Here is a 25,830-nt window from a genome sequence, read left to right as displayed (position 1 = left end):
ACTTATTCAAAATGAGTATTTAAAACTGTAAACAAAAAAACCCCAGCATTATCTGGATTTAACACACTACAGTTATTTTCCAAAATTAGGAACTAAATATTTAGAAGGCTGAGATCATGCCAACTCGTCTCCTAGGGATGGAGGCATAATTGTAAGATCACTTGGTTGCCACCTAAGCCTTTCTTGCTACCCAACATACACACTGAGGGATGGAACGTCAACAGCGCTTCACTATGACAAGTTCTTTGTCAAGAAAGTGTACCAGCATCTTGGAGTTTGGGGGTGGTACATGTCTATATTTACAGTGCTACACACATGATTCTAACATATCCTTTAGCAAGACATGCACCCCTTCCCCATCCCCTTTTAAAACTCATTGACATAAAGAACCTTACAATCACAACCACAGTTTATTTTGTGAGGCTGTGTGTTCCCTAATTGCAATGAATTTTCAATCTTTAAATAATATAACTATATAACAATTCAAAATAAACACTGTCCTGGATTCAAAAATGATAGCAGAGAATTACAATTTAACAAGTGAACAAAGAGTACATCATTTTTGCAGTTGGAAAACTATGCATCCATCCTCTTTAAAATTCTTAAAGTAAATCACCAACATCTATTCACATCAACAGGATTAAATGAATGGTTCGGATGCATTATTCTTTGAGATTAAGACATTAAAAAATGAAGAAAAACGGCATGATCGATCTCTTGTTGAAAAGAAGGCAAGGTCAAAATGTATCACTATGAGCTTAATGAGCTAAAATGAAATGCGCTACATGCGCTAAAACATATAAAACATGTTAGGTGATCCAATTTTGTTTTTCAATGCAGCATCATTTTGCGACCACTTACTCAACTGCAACTGACTGAAATGCAACTGAATGCGAATGGTTGCCTTCGCCCACCATACAACTGCAATTCAGAAATGTTTTAATATATTTACAAGCATTTAGAAGCATAAATATCAAACCTGTTCTCCAAAACAAGTATGTCTCTGAATTCTAGGTGTGATTTGTACATCCACCCTTGAGACAATGACATAAATTTAACTTGACTGATTTTTAATAGTTCAAACCAGCACTTAAATTTTTGTTTTAATGTCTCATTTAGATTTCAAATGGAAGTTTTTACATCTTTCATATTTATTAACTTGACAATCTGAGTGTTCTATTTCCCGAAGTGTTATATGTATACCAATTAAATGATATATACAACACTTTGGGAAACAGAACGCTCAGATTGTCAAGTTAATAAACAAATTATGAAACGTGAAATAACCAGTATTTTCCTGTAGGTAAACACCCTGTCATTAAAGAAATTCCAATTGTGTAAAATCAGAAAGGGAAACCCTTCAGCTTTCCTTGTTACACCTGACCTACTATCACTCAAGTATGATGAAAGTATCCTGAGAATAATGTTCATTATACTTTTCATTTGTACCTTAATTGCATCACATAAAAGTGGAAAACAGAGATTAAGAGCATAGGCTTATAATTCTACAGGACAGATGGAGACAAAATTAAATGTAGGAAGAGCATATTTGCAAGTCTTAAAGGAAAATTATAACCCAAGACGCATGGGGAAAAATATTTATGTGGAGTTTTTAATCCATATTAGAATTCAGTTGTAACTTGACCATAAATTTAAACAGATACCATCTTCTGAGACACATACATTCTAATAAATGTATCAACAGTATCAGTCAGTTGGTTACTTGAACTTATTAGTAACATGTCATTTTTCTATCAACAGAAATCTATAGTGGTTTGCCCCAATTACATATCTGAAACATTGTCTTATGAAAACAAAATGAAACAAAATTAAATAAAACTGAAGATAAAAATACTCTGAAGTTAAAATAAAGCAAACTATAATCCTTGGCAGATCAATCAGGTAAAAAATATTGGTGAAAGTTGGAAGCACAGGATAACTGACATGAATCTTCAGCACAAAGCACATCTTTTGAAAACATGAAACGATGACTCTTCGGAGGACAACAGCTAAGAATGATCCAAGAATCATCAGGTTTGAAAAATATTGCTTAATCACTTTCCAAAACGCAGCTGCAAGAACTAAAGATCTTATTAGAAAACATTAAGGTAATCATATTTATTGCATCTTTAGAATGCATTTTGAAACGGAAAATTAACAGTGCATCCCAGCTTCACCAAAATATATATTTAAGAGAGGGTGAACCTAAGATATTTAGAAACAAAGTGTAGACTGTATGTGCTTTTCAGAGGGGCTGAATTAAATACAACCAGCTGCCAACTTTGTGCTCTGACACACCTGAATTAGTGAGTATGTGTATACTAATTTATTTTTGTCTACAATAAATGAAATAAAAACACTGCCCTATACAATCCACTATTAGCAGTGAGTACAACAGCAAAAAATTATTGTACAATTTATACATACTAAAATATTTTCTTTCTCTAGAGATAATGCAGAACAAAACCTAATCATTGTAAGAATTTGCGACATCTCAAATTACAGTAGGGAAAAATCAAACCAGGGTGTATACTGAGCCCAAAACAAAGGTTCCTGGTCATTAGGCTATTAGATTAGTAAGTGCAAGTGGTAGAATAAAGCATGCTCAAATTTTATGCTTGGGTCTCTGTATATTTATCAAACCTTTGAATTAAACAAGACGAGCTAAAGAAATGCCTTAAGCAGAGCGAGATAATTGGGAATTGTGTCATTTCTTTTACCATTTTTGTTACCCAACTTATACAATGCGCAAAGTGCTAAGCAACACTACAAAAACACATTTACATGAACACTGAAGACCTGGGGAAATGAAATCCAACAATTTTATTTTAATGAGCTGTATTTTCTAAATTTTGTTTTATTTTTTCCTGTTTTCATACAGTATTGAAAACAAAACGCGGCACATTCACATTTTCCCGAGGAACTGTAAAGATGATCTCTACAGGGATAAACGTTGTAAAGCCTGAAGCTCAATCAACTGATGTTGAAAACTCTCAAAGGGAGTAAAGGCTTGATCTGAATGGTCTAAAACATGTACTGTAATTTAATAGAAGAGATGGTCGTCTTAATATTTAATGATTTAAAAGAACTTCCCAGTCCATGCGAAGAGTACAGTCCAATAATAAATCAAGTTTCTGAATGCATTTTATGCTACATATGTGTATACTTTGCGATCCTCAGGTGTTCGTGCCAAGTATTCTCTCTCAATGAGTCCTTCGATACGTTTTTTAATAACAACTGGACTTGGTAAGAATCGAGCCTTCAACTGCTGAGTTACCTAAAAGAGAAGGTTAAAAAAAACAACACTAATTCCTGCCAGAAAATTAAAAAACAAAAAACATTTCTATATAAACACACAAAAATTCTTATCTTTGAGTAGAACTGATATGTCATTTTAAGACTCAGCTCAAACTTTACTAATTTGATTAATTAAAAAGGATTCTATTTGAAAATGCAATGTATGGCTAGAACATACCTCCTCACATCAGAATGTGAATGCTAAAGTGGATTAGTAGATGAATTAGTTGAAATATACTAGTATGAATTTATACCACCGTATAGTTTAACCCATTTTGAAGCTATAATCTAATGACTTCTGGGTTACTCTCCCAAGTCACAGAATTTGGGTAGCATAATGTGTTTAAAAGCACAAACTCGGGACTCAGACTTGCCTGGATTCAAATCCCAGCTCTCCGACTTACTAGCTCTGGGCCCTTGGGAAAGTTACTTAACCTCATGAAGTTGTTGTGTATATTAAATGAGTTAGCAGATGTGATGCTTTAGAATAATGCCCAGTCCATAGTTAAGTGCTACTGTTGGTATTCTTTTCTCCAACAGCGGTCAGGATTCTAGGTATTGTGACATCAGTAGTAATAATAAAACAGTAACTACAGCAGTAGCCGAAATCTGACTATGCACTATGTATCAGTCAGTTTTGTTTGTATTTAGTTATTTAATGCTCTTAACCCTGCAAAGTAGGTTGTCTCGTTTTACAAATGAGGAAAATAAGCCAGAAAGGAAAAATGATATGAACAAGCAGTAGACAGGGCCAGAAGAGATGAGAATCTACATCCTCCTGCCCCTGAAGCCCAGGCTTTTCTCACTAATCCACTTAGTGATCTTGCAGATCACTCATCTAGCCATCAGACAGCTTTTCTTTTACTCGTGCTGGATCAGTTCATTTCGAAGGCTACAATGGATTATTAACGCTTCAAAATCAGAAACGTCAGCACTCCACTCACCGACTAAAATCTATCACTCTTCTAATATTATCACTCCAGTATCAACAAATTTGTTCTCAACCCACCCGAGACCCTGAATCAATCCTCTGGCCCTTTCTTCTAAGCTATCAATAACTTCTTCTGACCTCACCTCCTTCCTTCATAAAAGATCACCTGAGCTGCACCCCCAACAGTACCTTCAGCTCCCTGACTCCTTTGGTTCTGTTCCATAAGCACCCATTCTACATTTACTACACCACCCAAAATCCACTACTCGGTTCTTTACTGAGTAAAGTTGTCGTTTTTACACCTTTTGTGTAGACCTGGGGTCCACAGGCAAATACAGCCTGCTGCCTGTTGTAATCCCTCCTGGAACACAGAACACTCACTTGTTATCTACGGGTGCTTTCATGCTGCAACTGGGCATTTAAAAAAAGGTTGCCAATCTCTGGTTTAGGCTGATAACACAAATTTACAGCATTCAAGGTCAGCAAGTTCTCAAGCACCATAACCTCACATCCTGTTTTACATAAGAAAAGAGGCCATTTCAGTTTGAAATTCCTCAAACTCCCACAACTTACATTTATCCATTTGTCCATGCTTGTTTCCATGCTTCATTCAAACCACCCCTGCACCCAGCCCTGGGTTCTTAGGAAAGGTATTTGGTAGCATCCCTGTTAACACATCTACCACCTACCTGTGTTCTCTATACAACCCTCTTGCCTTTCTTTTTCTAGACTTGAGTACATCAAGTATCCCCTCATCTTATTTTTCTTCCCTTTTGTTTTTAAGCATCTCTTCCTATCCTTAGAATATAAATATAACTCAATGTCTTCCCACCTAGAAAAACAGTACCCAGAAGCCCTCACCTCAACACTTAATCCTCTAGTATTGCTCTCTGTGCCCTTCCCACAAGCCAACACCTCAAAGGAGAAACCACTCACTTGGTGGTTTCACCTCCATTTACTTCTCAAGGCACTGCCATCAAATGTCTGTTCTTACCAGTCCAATGAAAATGGGAAAACTAACCAGTCACCTAATTGCCAACATGTCTTCAAGGTTTGTTTTGGTTTTTTAATGATTTCTTAAATTACTGACTGACCACTCACCTACAATTCTCTTCCTCTGCCTTGTGATATGAAGTCAACTTATAAAAAGTGATATTAGCTGACCTGTGGAACACAGCAGCACACTGCCCCTCCCTTTTCAGTGAAAGAAACCAACCTCTATCTAGCCAAGCAAGCTAAGGACCTCAGAGTCATCCTCCACTCCTCCCTCTCATTTCCCATGATCAGTCAATAAATGCTGTCAATTTCACTTCCTATGTGACTTCATTCAGCTATCTTCAACCAATACTTTATTTAGCCCTAATCACCTCGTTCCTCACTATTTCAATGGCTTCACAATGGTCTTCCCCTCCTTAGTTTCCTAACTTTTAGTATGTATGTACTCAATAAATAAGCCATTAATTTTTAGAAGTACAGGTAGTTTGTTTTACATCAAAGTACTAAATAGCAGTGAAAAGTTTTTTCTTTATTCTTCATGTGACAATATTCTATTATTATCTTCATTACAAACATATTAGTTCTTAAAGTGTGCACATATTTTGATGCCTTGCTATGTTTAACTATCAAGCAAGTACCATGCTTTTAATAATGTGTTATTTGACTACAGTTTTCTAATTTTAAGATTGTATTTTAAATTAGCTGAATACAGTACTTTCCTAAATTTAAATAGTTAAAGTAATTTTGTCTTTTCTACATTAATCCAGTCTGGAAGTGTCCTCACCTCTGCTACTAACACATTGTGCTGCATCTTCTTCCTAGATTTCATTATCCGCACTATAGCAGCTTCTATCTCATGTTTTCTGTCGTCATCTACTTTCTGCCTTGTTTCTTTCCTTTCTGGGTCAGATTCACCTTGTTTGGCAGCAACTAAAAGAGAAATAAAGACATTTACCATGTGATTATGATGTAAATTTCAAAGGTAAGGAAAAATGTTTATAAGCAAACTTAATATAATTTACTATTATCAAGAGAGAAATCAATGTCAACCTCTGAATATACACCACACACATACTTATTAAACACTCAAAAAGTGCCTAATTCAACGTTTACTTTAATAAATATTTAAATAATTAGCAAGTAGTGATATAAAAATTCTTCAATTCTAAATTATTCTTTTTAAATATTAGGAGTTTAATTTTACAGAGTTAATAAAACCAATTTTATTTTTATAGAATTCAATGATTCCTTTCCTAGAAGAACACTAGCTGGATATATTTAGCAGTAAAATTATCAGTAAATAATTTTCATTGCTTGTGACTTCCAGAGGTTAACTAGTATTTTACCACCATGACTCCAAGTTAAACCTCACCAAAAGCACCTCAAACAGGAGAAATGTGGGGACTTTAAGAGGAGGAAAGAACATGTATTGCCAAGATTTAGTTAGCTAGATAAAAAATTTAAAGTACCACTAGAATGTCACTTAACCAAACTCCATAACAATTCTTTTGTACCTCTCATCAATTATTCAACAATTTCTTGTCATGTATCTTAGTAATTATTAAATGTCATAATCTCAATATCACTAATGGAAACTAGTGATATTCCACTCTTTAGAAGTCTTATGTTATTCCCTATAGTCTTCAAGGCAACTGCTAAAGAATTAAGTATAAAAGTCCCTTTCTCTTATAACTTTGCTCTAATTGAAGCAGCAGAGAAAGATTTTTTTTGTTTATTTGGTCATCAATAGGAGATAGATGTGAAGTTTCTGGAAGGAGAAACTGTAAAATTACAAAGAACCATATGCAACATTGCTGACTTAGGCCTGGGCACAACCAGGAGATAGCAGACTGTACAATTTAGAAGATCATTTTGGTGTGCATATTCATTCAGCTGTTTCTAATTAGAATCCCTTGGTTAAGAATTCTGCTTTCAATGTCTTCTCCCAAGTTAATCAATACCTTAATAAAAAAGAGTAAAATTAGAATAAAATGCTCAACTAAAGAAGAAAAATGCTTTTCTTCAAAAATTCAATGTCATAAGGGGAAAAAAAAGAGACACTGGATTAGACTGAACAGAACTAAAATAGAACTAAAGAAACATTAAAATCAATGTAATGTGGAACCCTTGACTGAATCCTGGATCCAAAAAATAAGATATGAAAGGCATTTTTGAGACAACTGTGGAATGTAAATATGGGTGATATATAGATGTTTGGAATTATTAATTTTTTGGGGTGTGATATAATTCTGAGGTAGGTATATGCTCAAGTATTTAAGTGGGAAGTGTTATAATGTTTGCAAATTAAGTTAAAAGGCTGTAGGAAAGGAGGTGGAGTCAAGATGGCAGTGTGGAAAGATGCGGAGTTAGCGTCTCCCCACAACTACGGCACCTGCCGGCTGCTGGTGGGTGACTCTCATGCCCAAGGAGACGGGAGGAACTGCAAAGTGAACTGGTAGGACACAGGGGGACTGAGGGGGGTGGAGAAGTGGAGGCCAGACAGGATCGGCACCCCTGAGGCTGGGTAGGTCAGGAGACACAGGCAGGAGGGACTCACCAGGAAGAGTGGGAAAGGAGCCTGCTGAGCTCCCAGGCCAGTCTCCTGCCCTGCAAAGTCCCCTCCAGGCCACGCAGGTCCTTGGGGGCACAGGAGGGAGGCCCAGGAGATCAGGAGGGGCCCTCCTAGACCAGAGGCGCAGGAGAGGAGAGGAGGGCATCTGCCCCACCACTCGAGCCCAGGAAGCCTGCTGAGCCCCTAGGTGAGGTCCCCTGCCCTCTGAGACCAGGGGTGGGGGGCACGCCTGGGCCCCTTCTGTTCCTTGAGCCTAAGCTCCACCCTCCACAGCCCCCAGGGCCTTTTCCAGCCCTGTGGGTCCTGTGCATAGGCCCCGCCCACCACCCAAACCTCTCCCTTGCTTAAGCACGCCCCCACCACAGCCAAGGCCCCTCCCCCTTTTTCTTTTCTTTTTCTTTCTTTTTTTTTCTTTTACTATTGTGGTACTGATCTGATGTACCTTCTGGTTGTCGATTCATCTATATTTTTATATTCTTCCTAACATATCTGTTAGTTTTCTAATCTAATTTTATTTTTTACTTTGTTACTGTTCTTTTTTTTTGCTGCCCCAGGTGGCTTGCAGGATCTTGGTTCATGAGCCTGGGGTTGGGCGGAAGCTCCTGCGGTAGGAACTCCAAGTCCAAACCACTGGACTAACAGAGAACCTCAGACCCCAGGGAATATTCATCAGAGTGAGGACTCACAGAGGTCCTCAGCTCAGCACGAAGATCCAGCTCTACCCAATAAGCCTACAAACTCCAGTGCTGGAAGCTTCAAGACAAACAACCAGTAAGGTGGGAACACAATCCCACTCATTAAAAAAAAAAAAAAAAAAAAAAGATAGCAAAAAACATGTCATGGATGAAGGAGTAAGGTAAAAACCTACAAGGCCAAATAAATTAAGAGGAAATAGGCAATCTACCTGAAAAAGAATTCAGAGTAATGATAGCAAAGATGATCCAGAATCTCAGAAATAGAATGGAGGTACAGATTGAGAACAAACAAGAAATGTTTAACAAAGATCTAGAAGAACTAAAGAACAAACAGAGATGAACAACATAATAACTGAAATGAAAATTACACTAGAAGGAAACAGTAACAGAATAACTGAGACAGAAGAACAAATCAGTGAGCTGGAAGTCAAAATGGTGGAAATAACTGCCGAGGAGCAGAATAAAGAAAAAAGAGTGAAAAGAATTGAAGACAATCTCAGAGACCACCGGGACAACACTAAACGCACCAACATTCAAATTAGAGGGGTCCCAGAAAAAGAAGAGAAAAAGAAAGGGTCTGAGAAAATATTTGAAGAGATTATAATTGAAAACTTCCCTAACATGGGAAAGGAAATAGTCACCCAAGTCCAGGAAGCACAGAGTCCCATACAGGATAAACCCTAGGAAAAACACACCAAGACACATATTAATCAAAGTAAAAAAAATTAAATTCAAAGAAAAAAGATTAAAAGCAGCAAGGGAAAACAAGAAATAACATACAAAGGAATCCCCATAAGGTTATCAGCTGATTTTTCCGTGGAAACTCTGCAGGCCACAAGGGAGTGGCACTTAAAAGTGATGAAAGAGAAAAACCTACAACCAAGATTACTCTACCCAGGAAGGATGTCATTAAGATTCGATGGAGGGCCTCCCTGGTGGCGCAGTGGTTGAGAGTCCGCCTGCCGGTGCAGGGGATACGGGTTCGTGCCCCGGTCTGGGAGGATCCCATATGCTGCAGAGCGGCTGGGCCCGTGAGCCATGGCCGCTGAGCCTGTGCGTCCGGAGCCTGTGCTCCGCAACGGGAGAGGCCACAACAGTGAGAGGCCCGCATACAGCAAAAAAAAAAAAAAAAAAAAAAAAAAAAAAAAAAAAAAAAAAAAAAGAAGAAGAAAAAAAAGATTCGATGGAGAAGTCAAAAGCTTTTCAGACAAGCAAAAGCTAAGAGAATTCAGCACCACCAAACCAGCTTTACAACAAACGCTCAAGAAACTTCTCTAAGGGGGAAACACAAGAGAAGAAAAAGACCCACAAAAACAAACCCAAAACAATTAAGAAAATGGTAATAGGAACATACATCTTGATTATTACCTTCAACGTGAATGGATTAAATGCTCCAACCAAAAGACACAGACTTGCTGAATGGATACAAAAAATGCTGTCTCGAAGAGACCCATTTCAGACCTAGGGACACATACAGGCTGAAACTGAAGGAATGGAAAAAGATATTCCATGCAAATGGAAAGAAAGCTGAAGTTGCAATACTTGTATCAGATAAAATAGACTTTAAAATAAAGACTGTTATAAGAGATAAGGAGGGACACTACATAATGATCAAAGGATCAATCCAAGAAGAAGACACAACAATTATAAATGTTTAGGCACCAACACAGTAGCACCTAAATACATAAAGCAAATGCTAACAACCATGAAAGGAGAAATTGACAAAAACACAGTAATAGTAGGGGACTTTAACACCTCATTTATACCAATGGACAGATCATCCAAACAGAGAATAAATAAGGAAACACAACCTTTAAATGACACAAGAGACAAGATAGATCTAATCGATATTTATAGAACATTCTACCCAAAAGTGGCAGAATACACTTTCTTCTCAAGTGCACAAGGAACATTCTCCAGGATAGATCACATCTTGGGTCACAAATAAAGCCTTGAAAAACGTAAGAATATTGAAATTGTATCAAGCATCTTTTCTGACCACAATGCTATGAGACTGGAAATCAATTACAGAAAAAAAACTGTAAAAAACAAATACATGGAGGCTAAACAGTGCACTACTAAATAACCAAGAGATCGCTGAAGAAATCAAAGAGATCAAAAAATACCTAAAACAAGATGGCGGAAGAGTAAGACGCGGAGATCACCTTCCTCCCCACGGATACACCAGAAATACAGCTACACGTGGAACAACTCCTACAGAACACCTACTGAACGCCGGCAGAAGACCCCAGACCTCCCAAAAGGCAAGAAACCCCCCACACACCTGGGTAGGGCAAAGCGGAGAGATCCCCACACAGAGGATCAGTGCCGAGCGGCACTCACCAGCCCGAGAGGCTTGTCTGCTCGCCCGCCGGGGCGCGCAGCGCTGGAAGCTGAGGCTCGGGCTTCGGTCAGAGCGCAGGGAGAGGACTGGGGCTGGCGGCGAGAACTCAGCCTGAAGGGGGCTAATGTGCCACAGCTAGCCGGGAGGGAGTCCGGGAAAACTCTGGAGCTGCCGAAGAGGCAAGAGACTTTTTCTTCCCTCTTGGTTTCCTGGTGTGCGAGGAGAGGGGATTAAGAGCGCTGCTTAAAGGGGCTCCACAGACGGGCGCGAGTCGCGACTGAAAGCGCGGAGCCCAGTGATGGGCGTGGGACGCTGGGGCTGCTGCTGCCGCCGCCAAGAAGCCTGTGTGCGAGCGCAGGTCACTGCCCACACCGCCCTTCCGGGAGCCTGTGCAGCCCGCCACTGCTGGGGTCCCGGGATCCAGGGGCGGCTTCCCTGGGAGAACGCACGGCGCGCCTCGGGCTGGTGCAACGTCACGCCGGCCTCTGACGCTGCAGGCTCGCCCCGCACTCCGTGCCCCTCCCTCCCGCCCGGCCTGAGTGAGCCAGAGTCCCCGAAGAGGCTGCTCCTTTAACTCTGTCCTGTCTGAGCGAAGAACAGACGCCCTCCGGCGACCTACACGCAGAGGCGGGGCCAAATCCAAAGCTGAGACCCAGGAGCTGTGAGAACAAAGAAGAGAAAGGGAAACCTCTCCCAGCAGCCTCAGAAGCAGCGGATTAAAGCTCCACAATCAACTTGATGTACCCTGCATCTGTGGAATACATGAATAGACAACACATCATCCCAAATTGAGGAGCCCGGAGTCAGTGCTGTGCCTCTGAGGTGGGAGAGCCAACTTCAGGACACTGGTCCACAAGAGACCTCCCAGCTCCACATAATATCAAACGGCAAAAATCTTCCAGAGATCTCCATCTCAACACCAGCACCCAGCTTCACTCAACGACCAGCAAGCTACAGTGCTGGACACCCTAAGCCAAACAACTAGCAAGACAGGAACACAACGCCACCCATTAGCAGAGAGGTGGCCTAAACTCATAAAAAGTCTGCAGATACCTCAAAACACACCACCAGACGTGGACCTGCCCACCAGAAAGACAAGATCGAGCCTCAACCACCAGAACACAGGCACTAGTCCCCTCCACCAGGAAGCCTACACAACCCACTAAACCAACCTTAGCCACTGGGGAGAGACACCAAAAACAACGGGAACTACGAACCTGCAGCCTGCAAAAAGGAGACCCCAAACACAGTAACATAAGCAAAATGAGAAGACAGAAAAACACACAGCAGGAGAAGGAGCAAGATAAAAACCCACCAGATCTAACAAATGAAGAGGTAATAGGCAGTCTACCTGAAAAAGAATTCAGAGTAATGATGGTAAAGATGATCCAAGATTCTATTTCCCAGATCCAAAATCTTGGAAATAGAATAGACAAAATGCAAGAAACAGTTAACAAGGACCTAGAAGAACTAAAGATGAATCAAGCATCGATTAAAAACACAATACATGAAATAAAAAATACTCTAGATGGGATCAATAGCAGAATAACTGAGGCAGAAGAACGGATAAGTGAGGTGGAAGATAAAATAGTGGAAATAACTGCTGCAGAGCAAAATAAAGAAAAAAGAATGAAAAGAACAGAGGACAGTCTCAGAGACCTCTGGGACAACATTAAACGCACCAACATTCGAATTATAGGGGTTCCAGAAGAAGAAGAGAAAAAGAAAGGGACTGAGAAAATATTTGAAGAGATTATAGTTGAAAACTTCCCTAATATGGGAAAGGAAATAGTTAATCAAGTCCAGGAGGCACAGAGAGTCCCATACAGAATAAATCCAAGGAGAAATACGCCAAGACACATATTAATCAAACTGTCAAAAATTAAACACAAAGAAATCATATTAAAAGCAGCAAGGCAAAAACAACAAATAACACACAAGGGAATCCCCATCAGGATAACAGCTGATCTCTCAGCAGAAACTCTACAAGCCAGAAGGGAGTGGCAGGACATAATTAAAGTGATGAAGGAGAAAAACCTGCAACCAAGATTACTCTACCCAGCAAGGATCTCATTCAGATTTGATGGAGAAATTAAAACGTTTACAGACAAGCAAAAGCTGAGAGAGTTCAGCACCACCAAACCAGCTTTACAACAAATGCTAAAGGAACTTCTCTAGGCAAGAAACACAACAGAAGTAAAAGACCTACAATAACGAACCCAAAACAATTAAGAAAATGGGAACAGGAACATACATATCAATAATTACCTTAAATGTAAATGGACTAAATGCTCCCACCAAAAGACACAGATTGGCTGAATGGATACAAAAACAAGACCCATATATATGCTGTTTACAAGAGACCCCCTTCAGACCTAGAGACACATACAGACTGAAAGTAAGGGGATGGAAAAAGATATTCCATGCAAATGGAAACCAAAAGAAAGCTGGAGTAGCAATTCTCATATCAGACAAAATAGACTTTAAAGTAAAGACTACTAGAAGAGACAAAGAAGGACACTACATAATGATCAAGGGATCGATCCAAGAAGAAGATATAACAATTGTAAATATTTATGCACCAAACATAGGAGCACCTCAATACATAAGGCAAATACTAACAGCCATAAAAGGAGAAATCGACAGTAACACACTCATAGTAGGGGACTTTAACACCCCACTTTCACCAATGGACAGATCATCCAAAATGAAAATAAATAAGGAAATACAAGCTTTAAATGATACATTAAACAAGATGGACTTAATTGATATTTATAGGACATTCCATCCAAAAACAACAGAATACACATTTTTCTCAAGTGCTCATGGAACATTCTCCAGGATAGATCATATCTTGGGTCACAAATCAAGCCTTGGTAAATTTAAGAAAATTGAAATTGTATCAAGTATCTTTTCCGACCACAAGGCTATGAGACTAGATATCAATTACAGGAAAAGAGCTGTAAAAAATACAAACACATGGAGGCTAAACAATACTCTACTTAATAACGATGTGGTCACTGAAGAAATCAAAGAGGAAATTAAAAAATACCTAGAAACAAATGACAATGGAGACACGACGACCCAAAACCTATGGAATGCAGCAAAAGCAGTTCTAAGAGGGAAGTTTATAGCAATACAATCCCACCTTAAGAAACAGGAAACATCTCGAATAAACAACCTAACCTTGCACCTAAAGCAATTAGAGAAAGAAGAACAAAAACATCCCAAAGTTAGCAGAAGGAAAGAAATCATAAAAATCAGATCAGAAATAAATGAAAAAGAAATGAAGGAAACGATAGCAAAGATCAATAAAACTAAAAGCTGGTTCTTTGAGAAGATAAACAAAATTGATAAACCATTAGCCAGACTCATCAAGAAAAAAAGGGAGAAGACTCAAATCAATAGAATTAGAAATGAAAAAGGAGAAGTAACAACTGACACTGCAGAAATACAAAAGATCATGAGAGATTACTATAAGCAACTCTATGCCAATAAAATGGACAACCTGGAAGAAATGGACAAATTCTTAGAAATGCACAACCTGCCAAGACTGAATCAGGAAGAAATAGAAAATATGAACAGACCAATCACAAGCACTGAAATTGAAACTGTGATAAAAAATCTTCCAACAAACAAAAGCCCAGGACCAGATGGCTTCACAGGAGAATTCTATCAAGCATTTAGAGAAGAGCTAACACCTATCCTTCTCAAACTCTTCCAAAATATAGCAGAGGGAGGAACACTCCCAAACTCATTCTACGAGGCCACCATCACCTTGATACCAAAACCAGACAAGGATGTCACAAAGAAAGAAAACTACAGGCCAATATCACTGATGAACATAGATGCAAAAATCCTCAACAAAATACTAGCAAACAGAATCCAACAGCACATTAAAAGGATCATACACCATGATCAAGTGGGGTTTATTCCAGGAATGCAAGGATTCTTCAATATACGCAAATCAATCAACGTGATACACCATATTAACAAATTGAAGGAGAAAAACCATATGATCATCTCAATAGATGCAGAGAAAGCTTTCGACAAAATTCAACACCCATTTATGATAAAAACCCTGCAGAAAGTAGGCATAGAGGGAACTTTCCTCAACATAATAAAGGCCATATATGACAAACCCACAGCCAGCATCGTCCTCAATGGTGAAAAACTGAAACCATTTCCACTAAGATCAGGAACAAGACAAGGTTGCCCACTCTCACCACTCTTATTCAACCTAGTTTTGGAAGTTTTAGCCACAGCAATCAGAGAAGAAAAGGAAATAAAAGGAATCCAAATTGGAAAAGAAGAAGTAAAGCTGTCACTGTTTGCAGATGACATGATACTATACATAGAGAATCCTAAAGATGCTACCAGAAAACTACTAGAGTTAATCAATGAATTTGGTAAAGTTGCAGGATACAAAATTAATGCACAGAAATCTCTGGCATTCCTATATACTAATGATGAAAAATCTGAAAGTGAAATCAAGGAAACACTCCCATTTACCATTGCAACAAAAAGAATAAAATATCTAGGAATAAACCTACCTAAGGAGACAAAAGACCTGTATGCAGAAAATTATAAGACACTGATGAAAGAAATTAAAGATGATACAAATAGATGGAGAGATGTACCATGTTCTTGGATTGGAAGAATCAACATTGTGAAAATGACTCTACTACCCAAAGCAATCTACAGATTCAATGCAATCCCTATCAAACTACCACTGGCATTTTTCACAGAACTAGAACAAAAAATTTCACAATTTGTACGGAAACACAAAAGACCCCGAATAGCCAAAGCAATCTTGAGAACGAAAAATGGAGCTGGAGGAATCAGGCTCCCTGACTTCAGACTATACTACAAAGCTACAGTAATCAAGACAGTATGGTACTGGCACAAAAACAGAAAGATAGATCAATGCAACAGGATAGAAAGCCCAGAGTTAAACCCACGGACATATGGTCACCTTATCTTTGATAAAGGAGGCAGGAATGTACAGTGGAGAAAGGACAGTCTCTTCAATAAGTGGTGCTGGGAAAACTGGATAGGGACATGTAAAAGTATGAGATTAGATCACTCCCTAACACCATACACAAAAATAAGCTCAAAATGGATTAAAGACCTAAATATAAGGCCAGACACTATCAAACTCTTAGAGGAAAACATAGGCAGAACACTCTATGACATAAATCACAGCAAGATCCTTTTTGACCCACCTCCTAGAGAAATGGAAATAAAGACAAAAATAAACACATGGGACCTAATGAAACTTAAAAGCTTTTGCACAGCAAAGGAAACCATAAACAAGACCAAAAGACAACCCTCAGAATGGAAGAAAATATTTGCCAATGAAGCAACTGACAAAGGATTAATCTCCAAAATTTATAAGCAGCTCATGCAGCTCAATAACAAAAAAAACAAACAACCCAATCCAAAAATGGGCAGAAGACCTAAATAGACATTTCTCCACAGAAGATATACAGACTGCCAACAAACACATGAAAAGATGCTCAACATCTTTACTCATTAGAGAAATGCAAATCAAAACTACAATGAGATATCATCTCACACCAGTCAGAATGGCCATCATCAAAAAATCTAGAAACAATAAATGCTGGAGAGGGTGTGGAAAAAAGGGAACACTCTTGCACTGCTGGTGGGAATGTGAATTGGTACAGCCGCTATGGAAAATGGTATGGAGCTTCCTTAAAAAACTACAAATAGAACTACCATATGACCCAGCAATCCCACTACTGGGCATATACCCTGAGAAAACCATAATTCAAAAAGAGACATGTACCAAAATGTTCATAGCAGCCCTATTTACAGTAGCCCGGAGATGGAAACTACCTAAGTGTCCATCATCGGATGAATGGATAAAGAAGATGTGGCACATATATACAATGGAATATTACTCAGCCATAAAAAGAAATGAAATTGAGCTATTTGTAATGAGGTGGATAGACCTAGAGTCTGTCATACAGAGTGAAGTAAGTCAGAAAGAGAAAGACAAATACTGTATGCTAACACATATATATGGAATTTAAGAAAAAAAAATGTCATGAAGAACATAGGGGTAAGACAGGAATAAAGACAGAGACCTACTAGAGAATGGACTTGAGGATATGGGGAGGGGGAAGGGTAAGCTGTGACAAAGTGAAAGAGCGGCATGGACATATATACACTACCAAACGTAAGGTAGATAGCTAGTGGGAAGCAGCCGCATAGCACAGGGAGATCAGCTCGGTGCTTTGTGACCGCCTGGAGGGGTGGGATAGGGAGGGTGGGATAGGGAGGGTGGGAGGGAGACGCAAAAGGGAGGGGATATGGAAACATATGTATATGTATAACTGATTAAATTTGTTATAAGGCAAAAAATTTTAAAAAATTAAAAAAAAAATACCTAAAACAAATGACAATGAAAACACGACGACCCCAAAATCTATGGGATTCAGCAAAAGCAGTTCTAAGAGGGAAGTTTATAGCAATACAATCTCACCTCAAGAAACAAGAAAAATTTCAAATAAACAATCTAACCCTACACTTAAAACAACTAAAGAAGAACAAAGAAAACCCAAAATCAGTAGAAGGAAAGAAATCATAAAGATCAAAGCAGAAATAAATGAAATACAAACAAAGAAAACAATAGCAAAGATCAATAGAAGTAAAAGCTGGTTCATTGAGAAGATAAACAAAACTGATAAACCTTTAGCCAAACTCATCAAGAAAAAAAGGGAGAGGACACAGATCAATAAAATTAGAAATGAAAAAGGAGAAATCACAACTGACACTGCAGAAATACAAAGAATTATAAGAGACTACTGCAAACAACTATATGCCAATAAAATGGACAACCATGAAGAAATGGACAAATTCTTGGAAAGGTACAATTTTCCAAGACTGAACCAGGAAGAATTAGAAAATATAAACAGATGTATCACAAGTAATGAAATTGAAACCATAATTAAAAATCTTCCAACAAACAAAAGTCCAGGACCAGATGGCTTCACAGGCGAATTCTATCAAACATTTAGAGAAGAGCTAACACCCATCCTTCTCAAACTCTTCCAAAAAATTGCATAGGGAGAAACGCTCCCAAATTTATTCTACGAAGCCACCATCATCCTGATACCAAAACCAGAAAAAGATATCACAAAAAAGGAAAATTATAGACCAATATCACTGATGAACACAGATGGAAAAAACCTCAACAAAATACTAGCAAACAGAATCGAAAAGCACATTAAAAGGACCATACACCATGATTAAGTGGGAATTCTCCCAGGGATGCAAGGATTCTTCAATATATGCAATCAATCAATGTGATACACCACATTAGCAAATTAAGGAATAAGAACCATATGATCATCTCAATAGATGCAGAAAAAGCTTGTGACAAAATTCAACACCCATTTATGACAAAAACTCTCCAGAAAATGGGCATAGAGGGTACCTACCTCAACATAATCAAGGCCATATATGACAAACCCACAGCAAGCATCATACTCAATGATGAAAAACTGAAAGCATTTCCACTAAGATCAGGAACACGACAAGGATGTTCACTCTCGCCACTACTATTCAACACAGTTTTGGAAGTCCTAGCCACAGCAATCAGAGAAGAAAAAGAAATAGAAGGAATACAAATTGGAAAAGAAGAAGTAAAAGTGTCACTGTTGGCCGATGACATGATATTATTTATACGTAGAAAATCCTAAAGACGCCACCAGAAAACTACTAGAACTAATCAATGAATTTGGTAAGGTTGCAGGATACAAAATTAATTAACGCACAGAAATCTCTGGCATTCCTATACACCAACAATGAAAAATCAGAAAGAGAAATTAAGGAAACACTCCCGTTTACCACTGCAACAAAAAGAATAAAATACCTAGGAATAAACCTGCCTAAGGAGGCAAAAGACTTGTACTCAGAAAACTATAAAACACTTATGAAAGAAATCAAAGATGACATAAACAGATGGAGAAATATATCATGTTCTTGGGTTGGAAGAATCAATACTGTGAAAATGACTATACTACCCAAAGCAAGCTACAGATTCAATGCAATCCCTATCAAACTACCAATGGCATTCTTCACGGAATTAGAACAAAAAAGTTTACAATTCGTATGGAAACACAAAAGACCCCGAATAGCCAAAGCATCTTGAGAAAGAAAAACGGAGTTGGAGGAATCAGGCTCCCCGACTTCAAACTACACCACAAAGCTACAGTAATCAAGACAGTACGGTAGTGGCACAAAAACAGAAATACAGATCAATGGTATGGGACAGAATGCCCAGAGATAAACCCACGCACATATGGTCAACTAATTTACGACAAAGGAGGCAAGAACATACAATGGAGAAAAGACAGCCTCTTCAGTAAGTGGTGCTGGGGAAACTGGACAGCTACATGTAAAAGTATTAAATTAGAACACTACCTAACACCATACACAAAAATAAACTCCAAATGGGTTAAAGATTTAAATGTAAGACCAGACACTATACAACTCTTAGGGGAAAACATAGGAAAAACACTCTTTGACATAAACCACAGCAAGATCTTTTTTGACCTACCTTCTAGAGTAAGGGAAATAAAAGCAAAAATAAACAAATGGGACTTAATTAAACTTAAAAGCTTTTGCACAGCAACGGAAACCATAAACAAGACAAAAAGACAACCCTCAGAATGGGAGAAAATATTTGCAAATGAAACAACAAAGGATTAATCTCCAAAATATACAAACAGCTCATGGAGCTCAATATCAAAAAAACAAACAATCCAGTTTAAAAATGGGTGGAAGACCTAAATAGACACTTCACAAAGGAAGACACACAGATGGCCAAGAGGCACATGAAAAGATGCTCAATATCACTAATTATTAGAGAAATGCAAATCAAAGCTACAATGAGGTATAACCTCACGTTGGTCAGAATGGCCGTTATCAAAAAATCTAGAAACAATAAATGCTGGAAAGGGTGTGGTGAAAAGGGAACTCTCCTGCACTGTTGGTGGGAATGTAAACTGATACAACCACTATGGAAAATAGTATGGAGGTTCCTTAAAAAACTAAAACTAGAATTACCATATGACCCAACAATCCCACTGGGCATATACCCTGGGAAAACCATAATTCAGAAAGAGACATGTACCACAATGTTCATTGCAGCACTATTTACAATAGCCAGGACATGGAACCAACCTATATGTCCAATGACAGATGAATGGATAAAAAAGATGTGGCACTTATATACAATGGAATATTACTCAGCCATAAAAAGAAAACTGGAGTTATTTGTAGTGAGGTGGATGGACCCAGAGTCTGTCACACAGAGTGAAGTAAATCAGAAAGAGAAAAACAAATATCATATATTAACACATATATGTGGAATCTATAAAAAAGAGGTAGACATAGAAAATGGACTTGAGGACATGGGGTGGGAGGGCGAAACTGGGGCGAAGTGAGAGTAGCATCGACATACATACACTACCGAATGTAAAATAGTTGGCTGATGGGAAGCAGCTGCATAGCACAGGGAGATGGGCTTAGTGCTTTGCAATGACCTAGAGACGTGGGATAGAGAGGATGGCAGGGAGGCTCAAAAGGGAGGGGATATGGGGACACGGCTAATTCACTTTCTTGTGCAACAGAAACTAACACAGTATTGTGAAGCAATTATACTCCAATAAAGAGCTATTTTAAAAAATGCTGTAGGAAATATATACATATATGAAGGGAGGAGAGGGAGAGCGCGAGGGTGGAAATAAGGGTGCTTGAGCAAATGTGGCAAAATTTTAACGAGTATCTATTAGAGCGTTTTTCACTTTTCCTGCAGATGTGAAAATATATAAAATAAAATGGTGGAGAGAAATAAACAACTTTTTAACAATCCACTTGGTTCATCTAAATTTGGTCACCTAAATTAATATACTCCAAGATAAATGGGAAGATTGTGGTGATACACACTGAATTATGATGTTTTTAAAAATGTGAGGGCAGGAGCTCACTCCCAGAGCCTAGCACAATACTCTCTGCATTTAAGAAGAGCAGAACAAGGGTATGTGCTGTGTAGGTGGGTACCTAAGTATCTAGATGTATTAGGAGGAAAGGGACAGAGAAGGTGAGTGCTGGTGGTGGGGAAGGCTGTCAACTATAGAAATCACTGTAAAATACAACAAATCTAATTCTTTTCAAAGGTTGTGTTGTCTATTACTGACCACGGTAAAAAGCAGCATAAGTAGGTAAGATCAGCCTCTCTGAATATTTGATTACAAGCCTGAGTACTTTCTCAAAAAGGCAAACATGTATTCTGACAACTTTAAAAAAACTATGTGGTCACAATACTTATCACTAGAGAGAAAATTTTAACTTCTACAAAATGTCAGTAAGAGCCAAGATAATCTAAGCACCATTTCAAAATGAAAAACATTTTTCTTTACAGAATTTTACAGCTGAAAAGAACTTTAAAAGGTCGAGTCAAATTCTTCATCATGTATAACTATTCCTATTTTAATCAGATCTAAAATACTATACACACACACTTAACACCAAAAATTAACAATCTAAGAAGAAGACTATTTTTTTGATAATCACAATAATATCTGACAATATTTGCAGGGCATGATGGAATCCTGCATTACAAAGACACTTATTTATTTAGGATAAAGCAGGGTGAGGCTAGGTATTTCAGATATGTATCACCATATATCCTCCAAATCTGAGATTCAAGTAAGTCCTGATATCCAAAACCCATTTCTGCCCAAAACTATAAAGTCATATGTCTTGTACTGGGAGAAGAAGAAATTTTATTCCATGACCCTCCTTAGAACAGTTCTGTTTTATTTTTAATATACATCTGTGTCCCAAAGATATGGATCAATTTTGGTGATGAAGATAAGATACAATGATAAGGTTTGCAATGATGGGACAAAGTAGTCAAGATTGTAAAGAGAGATCACCCTGCTTTGAAAAGAATATCCAATTAGGGTCAAAAAGAAAAACAAAAGTGTATATAAAAAGTTCTTGAATCAATATATTCCGGCAATCAATTGTATATTTAACATTAAATAATTAAAAAAAATAAAATAATTTTAAAAAGACTTTATCTTTTATTAATACATAATGTAAAACCATTTTCAAATCAGAAAATTGTAGTCATTTAAAAAGTTAATCTTACTGTACAGATATATTAGCTGTAATGGATAAACTACCACTGGGAAGCTTACCTAATACTAGTTTTGAAACCAGATAGCAAGCTACATAAGAGTTTTAAAAATCAGCAAAGGTGAAGTGCCTTTTTTACTCCTTAAATGCATAGAAAATATACACCTTACATTGCTAAATATACAATAAGTAGGACGTTTACCATCAACCTAAAAAAAAAGCTGTACCGAAATCTGTTCACAACAGGGTCATCACTGGTTTTCAGTTAGAGAGAGAATATGGGTTTTTAAATTTTGAAACTTAGAATTTATCAAATATAAATAGTTGCATTTAAAGATTAAATTTTAAGTAGGTAACTCCCAATGTTGAGAAATTTGTAAATGTTTTAAAATAGACACCAGTGACTATTAGTTAAACCAGTTAAAAACAATTATAAGTACTAATATGTTCATAAAATTATATTTCACTTGTTGAAAACCATATGGAAATAAATACTTGTTCACATTATGAATGACTTTTTAAAATGCTTACTGTACTTGGATTCAACTGCATTTTGACAGGAACACATATCAATAAAAGTGCTTTATTTCTTAAGCCTGTATGTCATGCAGCACCAGAAAAGCATTACTTTTTAAAAAATAGAAATCCAACAATTAAGAATTTTTTTAGAAAAAATACATATAATTTTTTTAGAGAGAGAAATATAATTCCAGATACCTGTTTGAATCTTGACTCTGTGTAGTTTGGATGTGAACTGATCATTAACTGTAAATATGTGACCATTTTCTATTTCCTTTGACTTGGGTTCCTTTGTGAGAACCCGCTGTGTTGGTTTACCACAGGCGAGGGACTGCAGGGCTCTAACAAGTTCTCTTTCAGGGATATCTGTCTCTTGTTGGATTTCCTGAAATTTCATCAGATTAACATAATTAGACTTTTTGAAAGATTAATTAGTAAGTAAAATTGACCAAGCAGTAATTAGAGGTAATTCCATTAAATAATTTACAACAAAGAACTTCCTATTATGACTCTAAAATCTCTTATTTGAACAAATTATAGAAAAAGGTAGTTCAAATTACAAAATACTGAAAAGACATGTACTTTTTGTTTCAGAGTTATAAAGCATAGTCTAAGAATGTCATCCAGCAGAGATTATTAAGGGACCTGCTTTAATATTTAGGTAAAAAGCAAAGTGTTAATCAACATATGATTGCTAATTTTAGAAATACTCTACAATCTTCCTCTCAAGTTTATCCATATTACTCTTTTGCTTAGCAACTTCTTTCCTAGAAATAAGCAAAGTAAGCCTGACCTAAGGTCTTCTATCATAGTATCAAAATTTACAATCCAAGTTGACCATTTTTACTGCCTGTATAACCAAATTAAAAAAAAATTAAATACTTGATAATTAATACTAAATATGAAAAGCAGTATGAAATATGTTTTGAAGTGGTGGTAATTTTTTTTTTTTTTTGCTGTACGCGGGCCTCTCACTGTTGTGGCCTCTCCTGTTGCGGAGCACAGGCTCTGGACGCGCAGGCTCAGCGGCCATGGCTCACTGGCCCAGCCGCCCCACGGCATGTGGGATCTTCCCGGACCGGGGCATGAACCCATGTCCCCTGCATTGGCAGGCGGACTCTCAACCACTGCGCCACTAGAGAGGCCCAGGTGGTAATTTTTGCTACATTATTACATTATTATGGCATGATAAATTTTAAATTCATTATATTCTTTTTATGTCAATGGGACAGTAAGAGAATTGTACATGTATATGATTTAGTCCCTTCACATCTACAGGTACTGTATGGTGCAGCAAATCTTCATATTAGGATACATCATTTTGATTCACTGTATAAAGCTGTTTTTTTCTCAAAAGGAGCTCAGGAAGAGTGGGCATAAAGATGGTGTTACTCAGCGTATGTAACTGATCTGGAAAGAGTTGTTCTCCCTTTCACAAGTCTCTGAGGAACAGTTTAGGCTTTTCTAAAGGACTGTCAGGTCAGTGAGACTGAAAGAAATGTGACCTTTAGTGATGTTGATGCATATTCCCTTGCTTCAAATGATCTCAGTATGTCTACATACTTTAGACATATAAATGTTAATCCCAGCAAATTAAATAGGTGCTATTAATTAGAATGTTAACTGTATTTACTATGTACATGCTAAAAGTGATTTATTTACATGTATTATTGTTTAACCATAGTCAAAGAACCAGAAATACCTTCTTAGGTGGTATTTTAACAACTACAGATCATTCCTAGAGGTAGCTACAGATCTTCTTCAAATCACAACGGGGTTATGTCCTAATAACCTCACAGCACTGAATAAGCTGAAAATGCATCTAATGCGTGTAACCTACTGAACATCCTAGCTGAGCCTAGCTCGCCTTAAACATGCTCAGAATACGTACCTTAGCCTATAGTTGGGCAAAATCATCTAACACAAAGCCTATTTTTTATAATAGTGTTGAATATCTCATGTAATTATTGAATATTGTACTAAAAGTAAAAAGCAGAATGGTTGTATGGGTACAGAATGGTGGTAAGTGTATCAGTTGTTTACTCTTGTGATCACTTAGCTGAGAGCTGCAGCTTGCTGATCCCAGCCTGGGAAAAGATCAAAATTCAAAGTACAGCCTCAACCAAATGCGTACTGCTTTGTGCCATCATAAAGTTGAAAAAACTTAAGTCAAACCACCATAAGTCAGGAACTGTCTGTACTGCAATTCAATGTTCATCCTTCTATGCCATTTTAAAAAATACATCTACGTATATATATATACACACACACACATGAATACAAATACACATATACATGTATGTACATTAATATACTTACCTATACACTAGTATTAGTGTTAAATATAAACAGGATCACACCATATGAATTCTTCCATTAATTTCTTGATGATTTTGCATGTTTGCATAATGACGTTAAAGCTACAGGGAACTCCATAGTACTGCTCTCTCACAATATGGAGATTGAGATTGTATCCAATTTTGTGATGGAGCATGCATTTCTGCCTGAGTACAAGAGCTAGGTTTCTGAAGCATATTTCTAGAAATGTACTTGTTTCCTCAGAGTTATAAAGATTTTATATTTGACAGACAGTAACAAACTGCCTTTCAAGTTTCTTAACTATTTAACTTCACAGCAGTTATAAGTATTCATTCTCTCTACCTCAAACACAGAACTGTCTTTTTCTTTTGCCCATCTATTGGGCTAAAAATGGTATCTCATTATTTTAATTTGTACTTCTATAACCAATAGGAGAAAAAAACATCTTTTTATGTTTACAAGGTATCTGTAACTCTTCTGTGCTTTATCTATTTGTATTTCTTCCACGTTTTTCTATTCAACTGTCTTTGTATTGATTTACTGGTGCTCTTTACGTATTACAGTTTTCAATATTCTTACTTGCTGTAAGTTTCTCCTAGACTCTTTATCTCCTAACTTATTTCATCATTTACATGTTTTATTACTTTTTACTTGGTTAAATCTGTCAGTCTTTTTCTTTGTGGTTTATGTAACAGGCTTGAAAAAAGGCCTTACTTATATCACGCTTATCAAAATATTCTGTTTTTTTCTATTACATTTATAGATTTGTGCTTACATCTATCTGGAATTTGATTTTGATTTTACATTTGATATGACATATGGAACTAAGTTCGCCATACTACTGTCCTTCCATTCCCACAAATGAAGTAGCAGTTATTTTAATTTAGTTTATTAGAAATGGTAAATATATTGCATTCCAAACACCTCTGTATATACTAATCTGTTTCTGGACTCCCTATTTGTTCAAACGACCTATTTGTCT

At 37.4% G+C, this 25,830-nt stretch overlaps 1 protein-coding gene across 2 annotated transcripts in view; it reads right to left on the bottom strand.

The window, feature by feature from the left end:
- Positions 1-2,808: 2,808 nt before the first annotated feature.
- The window catches only part of CUL3 (cullin 3), a 105,856-nt gene continuing 82,834 nt past the window's right edge, over positions 2,809-25,830 (bottom strand). For both annotated transcript variants that reach the window (XM_082629755.1, XM_082629756.1), the window contains 3 exons: positions 22,728-22,914; positions 6,009-6,154; positions 2,809-3,277 (listed from right to left, as the gene is read on the bottom strand). In XM_082629755.1, the coding sequence (XP_082485881.1) occupies positions 3,146-3,277; positions 6,009-6,154; positions 22,728-22,914 (465 nt within the window). In that variant the 3' untranslated portion in view covers positions 2,809-3,145. The remainder of the gene's footprint in view (positions 3,278-6,008; positions 6,155-22,727; positions 22,915-25,830) is intronic.

Source organism: Mesoplodon mirus (genome assembly GCF_964341445.2).
Source record: "Mesoplodon mirus genome assembly, chromosome: 8".
NCBI lineage: Eukaryota > Metazoa > Chordata > Mammalia > Artiodactyla > Ziphiidae > Mesoplodon > Mesoplodon mirus.
This window is presented reverse-complemented; position numbering and strand designations above follow the sequence as displayed.